Source organism: Lissotriton helveticus, chromosome 4_1, assembly GCF_964261635.1.
Source record: "Lissotriton helveticus chromosome 4_1, aLisHel1.1, whole genome shotgun sequence".
Classification (NCBI taxonomy): Eukaryota; Metazoa; Chordata; class Amphibia; order Caudata; family Salamandridae; genus Lissotriton; species Lissotriton helveticus.
The window spans coordinates 926,739,684-926,752,234 of record NC_136063.1 but is presented as its reverse complement, the minus strand read 5'-3'; the positions used below and the strand labels follow the sequence as shown (position 1 = coordinate 926,752,234).

The 12,551-nt window shown below is 42.7% G+C and overlaps 1 protein-coding gene across 5 annotated transcripts in view; it reads right to left on the bottom strand.

The window, feature by feature from the left end:
• RIPOR2 (RHO family interacting cell polarization regulator 2) overlaps positions 1-12,551 on the bottom strand; it is a 612,501-nt gene that overhangs the window by 191,556 nt on the left and 408,394 nt on the right. For all 5 annotated transcript variants that reach the window (XM_078687528.1, XM_078687531.1, XM_078687533.1 and 2 more), the window contains exons 9-10: positions 1,422-1,465; positions 883-1,008 (exon numbers count right to left, since the gene is read on the bottom strand). In XM_078687528.1, coding sequence (XP_078543654.1) covers positions 883-1,008; positions 1,422-1,465 — 170 coding nt within the window. The remainder of the gene's footprint in view (positions 1-882; positions 1,009-1,421; positions 1,466-12,551) is intronic.

Below are 12,551 nucleotides of genomic sequence, written 5' to 3'. Positions count from 1 at the left end.
TCTCTTCCATCCCTTCTCTCTGCTTCATCCACAGCGCCGAGACGCCCTCGGGCAATTGTTCGCGCTCTATAAATTGCATTAATAAATAAATATTAATAATAAATATGCGGGTTCAATGACCTCAAGGAGTAATGGTATGCGGGCTGAAAGTCCGCGGGAAAAAAGATGCGGAGAAAACGTTCATTACCATAAAGAGATCAATAAGGAAAAAACACAAAACCAAGGTGAGCAATACGGTTATACTCTGGAAACACCGCCACAACCTTAGCCTACAGTTTTGACACACAAGGTTTGAAGGCCCAGTAGAAGTAATTTAGTTGCAATGGCTTTGAGGTAGAACTTATGCGAAAAGCAAAGTCTTTATCTCTCATATGCTCTCAAGAGACCACACCAGGAATGGATCTTTTACAACCACTTTCCTGAGCTTAAATGACGGATACTTCATTCTCATTAAACTGTAGCCAGAGGCATTTTTGTCCTAGTCCTCTTTTCAGTCGCTTTTTCATGGGTTTACTATCAACCAAGTGGTTCTCAAACCCTTTAAAGACCCAACCCCGCCCAGGTTACTGTGTCATGAGGATATGGAGAGTAGCAGCCAGGGTGTTCCATTTTACACACAAATGAAGCATGGGATTGGGATAGCTTAGCAGGTTACGTACGAGTTGCAGAGACAGTTTCTAACTTGAAGGTCACATGTCCAAATTATGTTAAAGACCACACATCTTTTCCTCCTTCGGCGTTTGATGAAAAGAGTAACATTTATTGAAAGAGAACTAATATCAATTAAGAACCACACATTTTAGTTAGCCAACTTTTTTAAATCTTGCAAGCTACTTCACTGACTGTCATCTCAAAATGAGCAACCGACTAATGAATATTTACCTTAATGGAGATTAGTCCATTAATGAGCGCAAGAAAGAACATTTCATCTCCATCCCAGCTTTGCTTGCCATTGACTTCTATCTTGCCTTTCAGTTTCCAGCGCTGGCGACCAATTCTCATGAAAATCTAGGGATGAGAAATCCTTTTTACTCAACCAGACATTTTCCAACTTTCACCAAACACAGTCTTGATAAAGAATGAAGATGGGTAGCCTTGGACTATCTATTCTGCACATACACACACACACACACACACACTCGGTCAGTATTTCAGTTTGTAATTCAAGCGCACATCTCAGTCTGCAGTGTAAAGCAGCACTATATTCGAGTTACCAGGTCATCATTACATGCAGGCATGAGAGCTTATATTTCCCCACATAACATGGTTCATCCTATTCTTGTTATATTACTCAAGACTTCACCTGGTACTTGGAACTAGACTTAGGTGCACAATTGGGTTGCGATTCGGGAGCAGAGACTCTGGATCCACTCAGTTGTGAGGTTAGAATTTTCAAAGATAAGCACTGAGATACCACTCACCTCGTACTGATCTCCTGGACAGAGACGAGCAAATCCAGCCAGGCCTGTAAGCAAAGAAAGATAGAATTTATTTTGAGAAGAATCCTTGGTTTTCAACACTGTAGAGGACTGAGAGGCAGAGCTGGCAAACCCACAACACCATACACTCCAACCAAAGGTTAGTTCTATATTTTAACATGACCTTTGACAATGGACGAGGTTTAAAGGCTTTTACTGATTTGCAAAGCAGATTGAATGATGATATGCATAAGAGCAAACACATTCTTTAAGATCACCACTTTGTATGCGAATACCTTGATGGATGTTGTATGTTTAGCAAGTAAACTGTTACTCTATGCTCAATCGTTGTTTGCTGGTGCATATCGACTTGTTGTATTTCATTATGTATAAAATAAACTTAACTTAGTTTAAAAAAGTGTAATGTATTTTTTGGGGGCAAAGCCATGTAATCAGAAGAATGCATAAGGCTAATCACAAAACCCTTAAAACCAACTATTAATAATATAAACTTGGTAGACTGGGCTGATGAAAGTCAGCTCTGCTGAAGTCATCGGCAAATACCATCTGGTGTTAAATTAGTATTTTAAATCAAAGAAAGGGGAATAGACAAAAATGATCTTTTAACAAAAAATACAGCAAAGTTAGTATTTCATGGTTAATGGTATGGTGGAGGGAAGGTGTACAGTATTTTGTGATTTGTTTTTGGGAGGCACCTTCCTGACATTAGCGGAAGCGCTAATTCAGCAACAACAATGTTCACAAGGAACTCATTTTGCTTTCGAATGACAACTTAGTGCAGCAATTAATATAACCTGCTTGATTTAAACCACAATGTTAAACAATAATAGAGTAATGCCCTAGTTTAATAAAGCAAAACCAAAGGGGATGATGGACATAGTGTTGAACAACGCAAGCACTCACCCCAGTCAAATGATCTGGGTTCAAACTGGAATGGCATGGTGAGCAAAAAACGATGGATTTAGGCCCATATCTCTGTACAGAGGTGAATGTATGACATTGTTCTGCATTCTGTCCATTAACTGTTGTTTTTTGCATTTGTCAACCTGAGTGGGACGGGTATGCTCAGACGCGAGTCCCGTGCTCTCCATGCCACTGGAATCAAGCTATCCTGGCTGATGATGGCTGAAAGCCCAAATCTGGTTCTAGGATGCTTGTTTCGAGTCCAGGGATGACCTGGCTTGGCAGTTCGGGCTGGACTGTTCCTAAGGGGCACAGGGTCAAGACTGATTTGCATATGGCTGGGTTCAAACTGGAATGGCATGGTGAGCAAAATCACTATAGATTTAGGCCCAGATCTCTGTACTGGGGTGAATGTATGACATTGTTCTGCACTCTGTCCATCAACTGTTGTTTTTGCGCTAGTTCAATAAAGCACATCAATATCTAGTTTACGTTACAACCCACATGACAATGATGTTTTTCTTCCTCACTTTAGCCAAAGTGAGTATTATTTATTATTGCACAGTAATTTTATATACATTTTTACACTGCACTCTCTATACCGCACGGGTTGATTATGGTTGTTTCCCTGGGGCTCATAATTCACTTTCCCATATGTAAATGTATATAATGTAAATACACTGACAGAAAATATATTCTTTATGCTTTTTTTGTGTAAAAATGTATACAGAATTACTGTGCATTAATAAATAACACTCACTTTGGCTAAAGTGAGGAAGAAAAACATCATTGCCCTGTGGGGTGTAACGTGAACTAGATATTGATGTGCCTTATTGAACTAGGTCCTTACTCTATTATTGTTTAACAGTTTTGTTTAAATCAAGCAGGTTACATTAATTGCTGCTCTAAGTTGTCATTCGATTTCAAAATGAGTTCCTTGTGAACATTGTTATTGCTGAATTAGCATACCCAGTTCGCAAAGACTTTTAGGTCGGTTTTGGTTTTTTGTGAGATTTGCAGAAGAGCAGCACTACTTTGCGGTGGGACCATGGAAATTTCTGCAGTATGCACGACTGACAAAGACAATGAGGGAGGTTTGGGAGGGGTTCCCCATGATCCCCCTCAGCCCGGAGACTTTGACATTACTCCTAGAGTCAGGACATGCTGTGCATGCGGTATCTAGACTCTAGAAGTCGCTGAAGGGAGACAGAAAGAAACCATCACTGCCGGTCAGCCAATACTGGGACGATAGTCTGGATATGCCACTAATGCATGCGGAACAGAAACAAACATGTGAGCATGTCCTCTAAATCTCCAGTTATGCTAGGCAACAGCTCACACACTTTAAGTTCCCCCACCAAACATACCTGCCCACATAGAAGCTGGCTACAAGCTATCCAGCTAGATTGTCGGAATGCCCCAGATGTGGAGGAGGCCAAGCTGATTTTGTACACATGAGGTGGAGTTGCGTGCAAATACAGGGGTAGTGGCGATATATTGCTGTTACATTACATGTGGTTACTGGCTTGTCCGTAGATGTCACAATTTAGCATTGCCTACTTAATGTTGCACCTCCACCCAAGACAAGGAAAACCAGAAGTACATTTGTGCTATAGGGAATGGTGCTAGTGACACCAAGGATAGCCATATAATGGCTTTAGCAGCACGACCCGGAAAGGGTACCCTGGGTCAGGGTCATGCCGGTGCTAACGCGGGATTACTGGTTACTAATTATCTTACCAAATCCCATTTCCTGTCGACTGAATCGTTGGTACCTGTCTTGAGTAAAAGGTAATCTCGAAGTAAACAATCAATTTAAGAACTTACACCACTCTAAATGACCACTGACCAAAATGAAGTTTTAAAGATTTAATATAAAGTCAAAGATAACTGAAGATACAAACTTCTCAAGATGAGATTCAACAGGTATATCGGAATCACTATGAACATGAACTTCTTGAATAGTCTGAGTCTGAAGAACAAAATAATAAGTACAAGTTCGAATACCATCAGGGTTGCTAAAATGGATACAAGTTGCAACCTCACAGTCATTACAGAAAAGAAAATTAAGGTTAGTCAGTCCCTACACTATACTAAATGACATCCCTACTTAGCAAGATCTTAACCCTCTAGGTGTCAGCCGTGGTGACTTCCTAAGAAGATCACGCACTTCTCTTTGTCTCTTCTCTGATAATGGGTCTCTCCTGATCAGCCTATCTGCCTACCCATCCGCTTCCTTAGGCTCCCAAAATCATCTGCTCTGCTCTCCTCCCGGGTCACTTTCCCTAATACCAAATCACATTTCCAACAGAAACGCCCCTTGGGACGCCCCTCACGTGGTACATCTTTCCGCGGCAAACTCCATGATGGTACTCTTGAAGACCCTCGTTAAAGTTGACCTTGGTTCCCAGGCAGCTTCTTCAGTGCGCTGATACCCCCTGAAATTCCTGGAAACTCCTACAGGCCTGCGCAAGGCGCCACTGAACAAAGTCCCTTTCATTCGAGCTGATTAGGACCCTCGCACCTGCATACAGCTCTTCCTGCAGTGGGCCTCAAATTCCAGACTTCACCATATCTTAGGCCATAAAACACTCTCAGAGTTTCATACTGGACACCTCACGACCTCTCCTCTAACGAGCACATGACGATTTCAACTTCATGACATTATCGGCTCTGGCCTACTTGATTTACATTCAGCAGGTTCCTGCACTCTTAAAACGTTAACTTGATTTAAACAGCAAACATTCTTAACTAGCATACGTTTCTAAAATAACACATCTATAAAGCATATACTTTTAACCCTAAGTTCAATAGTACATTTTGAAAGAACCATGTCAACCTTGTCTCACATTATTTTAGCAGCACGTTTAGATTTGCTTGTGAATTGCCATGAGGCCTACACAAAATACTGGGTTTTTTAGAGTTACATTCAACTCTTACATTATTCCTTTAACATGAGAACATGAGGTTTTCATATTCATCCCAAACATTTCTACATTAATCTCACACAGTTATGATTATTGTTACTCTACTTAAACATTCTATGCATTTCACCACTGAATATAAGACACTCTGTGTATTTCACTTCTAAATATAAACACTCTGGTGCAAAGTACATGTGAACTAACTACGTGCTTGTAAATATGGCGTACTTATACATTTTTTCCCAAACTCGTGCTCTCTCAGTCCCCCCTTTGATGACCTTCAGGGGTCATCATCACCATGACACAAAATGTAGAACCTTTAAAGTGAAGTCAGGACAGTACCACTTCTTTTCATACTCTCTAATGCTTTCAGACTCTTATATTGGGTGTCCTGCATCGCTGTCAACTCTTCTTCCTGTTTCTTCATAGCTCTCTGTAACCTATTTGCTCTATACCATTGATACAAACGCACCAATCCCCACAAAGTGATTACACAAATCACTACTATGATGATGGGTTTCAATATGTACCAAACGATACCCTTTCCTAAGTTGGCAAACCAACTTCCAACTTTACCCATTCCATGGCCTACTTTTTCCCACACATTTACCTTTGCCAGGTCCTCAATTTCGTAGTGTATGGCAGTAATGTTTTGTATATACTTCTCTAGAGGCTTTGAATTGTCTGGAATGTAAGTACAGCATTCCTGTACCTTCAAGGCCCTACAGACTCCTCCCTCTTTTGCTAACAGAACATCTAAAGCAAGTCGGTTCTGAAGAACCATTGCCCTAATCGATTGCATCTCCCCTTCTATCAGCATCAAGGATCTTGCAGTACTGGCAGACAGTCTATCTACGACTGTAGCTAACCTCCTGATCTTAATGTCATTCATTATCAATCCTAAGAAAGGGAATGCAGCACCTATTACATCTCCAATTACTTCTGCTGCACCTAGCCCTCGCTTCCATCTAGTGGATATTTCTTTCTTAGGCGTGTCTAAATTCTCAACATGATATATTTTAGGGAAGACAACAGCCAGATAGCATGATCCGTACCAATTATCTGGTAACTTCACATAGGCATATCTTCCACATACAAAATATACATTTGGTATTGCTTGCATCCCTTTCATGAAGTTCTTAGAGTAGTACTCCAATTGACAAGCATGTTCGCAATTGACTTGTCCTACAAAAACGTTTTCATAGTAGGAGTAACTCCTGTGAATGCACAGTTTCCCCCGTTTCTCCTTATCCAAAGCAATTGGACCAATACTACCTTTTCGTTGTTGTGCCCTTTCTTCCTTGGTCCAATCTGTTTCTCCTTGTCCTGATGCCTTCAATGCCTTCTGCTTTCTGTATCTAGTATCTACCTGAGCTATAAACTTTTTCTCAACTTCTGATATTTGACAAGTCAGATTGTTATTTCGAGCATGTGAAGTATCTAACGTTCTCCATGGAATAAACCATTTGTGTAACCTGTCTTCGCTTTTGTAGTAGTCCCATTTGTTCAAATGCTTGAAATTCGGAACCTCTGGCAATGTCGAGTCGAAATTCGAGAAGTAATACTCAAATCCGTCTCGTCCATAAAACATACTTAACAATAAACTGCACGTTATTCCATATGTCAACGGGAGATGATGGTATTTGATACCCTCCTCCACCGAAATTGGTAACTGCATACATACATAGCAGTCCTTTACCTCCATGGCATCAACATATTCATAAAGCAACTTAGCATAAGCATTTGACTTGTAATTCCCCTGTGATTCATCCATGTGTAACCTTTTTACTTCTGCATCTAACAACGCCTTGTCTTTCTCATTGATGTTTCCCTTCTCCTTAACTGTGGTAGTTCTCAGTGTTGACACTCCCTTATCCTCCTTAACTGTGGTTCCATCCCCTTCGTGTCCCGCTAGGAATGAAACAGTTACCACTAAAATTATAAGAGAAACCACTACTCCTAAAAATGTAACAGCTATACATTTTGCCCTGCGGTTCGGGTTGCCAGCCTCCATGTTCTCAAACAGTGTAGTTTTCGACTATCTTCCAGCATTCGCTTCCTCTTCTTTTCAAACAAAGTCTTTCTCTCTTGCAATGTCTTTCTTGAAACACTTGGAAGCTTGACAATTTGTTTCCGCAAAACAGTTCAAAGTCCAGTAGAAAATAGACAACCCTAGCCCTTCTCCATCCACTAAAATGAAACCCCTATCACTTTTCTTCTTCCACTCGGCGCTAGGTTATCTTGCAACAATTCACAATTTCTTTTCAAAAGTCTTATTTTCGTCTGAAGTTATGTATGACTCAAGGAGTGACACTACTTCTTCATAAACATCCATTCGAAGTATCATTCCCTCAGGTTCTGGACAATTCGTACCACACCATGGAAAGTCAACCTTCTCTAGGATTATTCTCCTTATTTCGCTCAAGACAAGTGGACGGACGAAATTGAGAGTTAGCGTTTTTTCAATTTCTAATCCTGGTACTATCAGTTCTATATCCACAATTACAAAGGGGTCCGTTCTAATCAAGATCACTTTCTTCACTTTTCCAGATCTGCACCCCTTTGAAGACATTCGTAGTATGATCTTAGTCCACAACAATAAGCACTCCTAGCAATTCTACTACTCGTTCCAGCATTTCCAAACGAAGAAGAGTTCCCTCCAATATTGGATATCGTGAACAGCAAACTGGAAACTCAACTGTCTCTAAAAGCAATTTTCTTATTCCACTCAGGAGAGCAGGATGAACGATGTTGAGTGTCAGCAACCTTTCGGTCTCCGCTCCTGGCAGTAGAAACTTTATTTGCACTGTGATGATCGGGTCAGTTCTGATCAGTTCCACTTCCCTGATCCTCCCTGTTCTGTGTCTCCCAGACATCTGCAACAAGGTAGGTCCAGTCGGAAGTAGAGTATCTTCTGCTAGGCACTCGCACTCTACTTGATCTTCTAAGACCCTCCTCGGCTTGATCCTGGATATCTTCTTCTGGATCTGAGTCTTCGGATATAGGAGTAAGCGTTTCTTCTTGAGCCGACCTCAAACTTAGCCTTCTTCTTCTTGTTGGCCAAGTGGCAGCTCCAAGCCTTATTCTCCTATTCCTTGTCCTCCCACTTGGTTCTTGCTCGCTCCGATACGGATCTGAGTCTGAGTCGTATTCACTTCTGCTCTCTCCTTCAGTTGCGTCTTCTGTCTCACTGCCGTCCTGCCTTCGCTCTTCTTCTGAATCCGATGCGTTCCCAACTTCTTCCGACACCTCCTCAGCTGCCTCAATCCCTTCTTGCGACTCTTCTTCCACTTCCGGGCTTTCGTCTGGGATGGGAGCTGTTCCTTCTAGAGGTGCTGGAACTCTTCTAGTATGGGATGCATGGATCCAATTTGGCAGCCCCCCGCACTTCACCGCGGTGTTCGTGATCAGGATTACCTGAAAGGGCCCACGCCAGCGAACATCTAGGCAGTTCTTCCGGACGTGTTTTTTAACCAGGACCCAGTCCCCTGGGTTCAGGTCATGACACAGGTTCCTCGCTGTTGGAACTTCAGCCGCATGCACCTGAAGAGACACAGAATGGATGGCGTCAGACAGTCCTTTACAATAATCCAAGATCAGATCATCTGTAATATTCAATAGAGCAGTAGTTGGAACTGTAGGAAGTCTCATGGCCCTCCCCATCAGGATCTCGTGGGGAGAGAGACCTGTCCTCCTATCAGGTGTGCTGCGCATGCTCATGAGCACCAATGGAAGAGCATCTGGCCAACTCAAAGATGTGGATGCCACTACTTTAGCCAATCTATTCTTCAAAGTGCCATTCACTTGTTCCACAATTCCTGAAGCTTCTGGTCGATAACTACAATGCAGCTTTTGATCGATATTCAGTGTGGAGCACAACATCTTCACTATTTCGCTGTTAAAATGTTTTCCTCTGTCCGATTCCAAAGAGGCAGGCACCCCGAAGCGCGGTATCAACTCCCTGAGCAACAATTTTGCCACTGTGAGTGTATCGCACCTACGTGTAGGGTATGCCTCAACCCATCTGGAAAATACGCATACAATCACCAACACATACCGAAGGCGATTGACTCTTGGCATTTCGATGAAATCTAGTTGCATTCTATTGAAAGGCCCCCCTGACCTCCCAATGTGACTCAGTGTGACTGGTGTTCGTTTGCCTACGTTCAGTTGTTGGCAGGTAACACATCGCTTACATACTGATTCTGCTGCTATTCTGAATTTCGGGCAATACCAAGTCTGCCTAAAAACTCTCATCATAGCATCCCTTCCTAGATGTACTGGACCATGTATTTCTCTCGCCATGGGATTAGCTAATTCTTCAGGTAACACAGCTCTCCCATCTGCTGAAACCCAAAAATCCATTTCACTTCGCACACAGCCTGCTATTTCCCATGCCTTTTTCTCTTTTTCAGGTGCGTTCTCCTGCATTATTCTTAAATCCTCCCAAGTGTCTACAGTTTCTAACATCATACTTAATTCAGTCTTTTCTTCTGCACCTTCTATTTCCACCTTTGAGAAAGAATAACTTTGTTCCGCACAATAGCGTGCGACTTCATCAGCATATCTATTACCTTGTGACACAAAATCCGTATTCTTAGTATGAGCTACACACTTCACCACTGCAATATCAACAGGACCTTGTAATGCTTCTATCAGTAATCGCACAAATTCTCCATTTCGAATGGGCGAACCAGAGGAGGTCATGTAACCCCTCTGAGACCACAACTGCCCGAAATCATGAACCACACCGAAACCATATTGGCTGTCCGTGTAGATGGTGACTCTCTTTCCATTTCCTGCTATGCAGGCACGAGTTAGGGCAATAATCTCTGCTACCTGTGCGGAATGTACTCCTTCCAGGCAAGCGGCTTCCACAACTTCAGTAATGGTACAAACAGCATAAGCTGCTCTTAACCGACCAGTATCGTCTCTTAAACATGAGCCATCAACAAAGTAAATTTCATCGGGGTCAGACAATGGCTCATCCACAATATCTGGTCTGGGTTTCGTGCATAGTTCAGTCACATCAAGGCAATCGTGGTCTTCACATCCTTCGCCTTCTATTACAGTAGGTAATGGCATCAAAGTAGCAGGATTCAAGACAGAGCATCTCCTGAGAGTCACGTTTTCTGCGGCAAGTATAACTTGCTCATAACGCGTGAGCCTGCTATTGGTCAGATGCTGCGTCTTCGTCCTGGTCATTAACAATTCAACTGAATGTGGTACATACACCACTACTGGATGTCCCATTACAATACTCTCGCTCCTTTCAATGCTGACACCCGTTGCAGCAACGGATTTGAGACATCCGGGCAACGCTGCGGCTACTGGATCTAATGTAGCCGAAAAATATGCAACTGGTCTACGGGCATTACCGTGGGTCTGTGCCAAGACTGACAAAGCACATCCCTCTCTCTCACAGCAATAGAGTGAAAACGACTTTTCATAATCTGGCATTCCCAGAGCCGGAGCACGACATAAATCGTCCCTCAGCTGTAAAAACGCCACCAGACATTCTTCATCCCATGGTACCGGATCACTCACCTCCTTGTGCGTCAGTTTCTGTAAGGGCTTTGCTTTCAGTGAAAAGTTAACTATCCACTGTCGGCAGTAACCCACCATTCCTAGGAACATTCTAACCTCTCTCTGAGTTGTAGGCGCATTCATTTTCATTATCGCCTCAATCCTCTCTGGGGACACCTTACGTTTCCCTTTTTCTAACCTGTGCCCTAGATACTGTACTTCTGTCAGACAATACTGTAACTTGCTCGGAGATACCTTATGTCCATTTTCAGCTAAATGATTCAGTAAGGCAATTGAATCTACTTTACAAGCTTCCTCTGTTTCTGACGCAACAAGTAGGTCATCTATGTACTGTACCAGAACCGAGTTCTGTGGCAGTACTAGATTCTCTAGATTCTTTTTCAACAACTGATTAAAGATGGATGGACTGTCTGTGAATCCTTGTGGAATTCGACACCATGTTAAAACGCGATCTTCCATTTTAAACGCAAAAAGGTACCTGCTCTCTTCATCCAATGGGATTGAAAAGAAAGCCTGACAAAGATCTATCACTGTGAACCATTCTGCTTGACATGGTATTTGAAACAATATCACTGATGGATTCGGTACCACGGGACAACATGAAACGACTATGTTGTTAATCTTTCGTAAATCCTGAACTATCCTAAACTTCCCACTAGGTTTCTGCAAACCCATAATCGGGGAGTTACAAGGACTGCCCACGATTTCCTTCAGTATTCCCTGCTGTATCATTGACTCGATCACAGGCTTTATTCCTGCAATCGTTTCCTGGGACAATTTGTATTGAGGCGTTCTTGGAAACTCAACATTTGGTTTTACCAGAATTTTTACCGGTTCTACCCCTTTAATCAATCCTATATCTTCTCCTGTGAAATCCCACACCTCTGACGCCACAGCATCTCTTAAATCTTGTGGAAGATCTTCTACAGTCAGAGTAGGATATAGTTCTACACAGAATTTTGAATTGGCCACCTTAAAGGTAGCATCATCGTCGGTAGTCTGTACCTCCACTCCTTGTGGGGTGCAGTATATGGTGCAATTCAATTTGCATAACAAATCCCTACCTAACAGACATACCGGACTCGAGTCACAAACCACAAACTGATGTTCGTTCATGTGGTTTCCAATTTTCACAGACACTGGTTCTGTCAAGGGACTAGTCATTCTCTTATTTGCAACTCCTACCACCTGAATTGTTTCCCCTGACATTGGCAAGTCTGGAACTACCGCTGATCTCAGAGTCGAACGAGTAGCCCCAGTGTCCACTAAGAACGTAGTGGGACACCCTGCCACTTCTGCCTCAACAAATGGCCCTCTCTGATCCACTTCTAGAACTGCCCCGAGGGTACAGTCTTCTTCACTGCTCACCCGTTGTCCTGTCAATGGATCAATGTAATAACATTTTTCTTCCTCGATAAACAGAGGCATTTGTTTAAAGACCTTTCCTCCAGCTGCTATCTTCGGTGGCTGTGGGAATTGGGCCCGTGGAGCCGAAGTCCCCCCTTTGGCCACCTTACTGCTTGGGACTGTCACTTTTTGCACTGTGTCTTCTTGGACCTGCTCTTCTACTTCTTGCTCTCCGTTTTCAGGGTTAAAGGGACACTCGCGTCGCCAATGCCCCACCTGGTGACACAGATGACACTTTGTCGTTTTCTTTAAAGTGGCAAAGTCTATCCTAGGTCTCTGCCCTTCTTCATTATCTTTGTTCTGACCATTTGGTTTTCGTCCCATCCCCTGC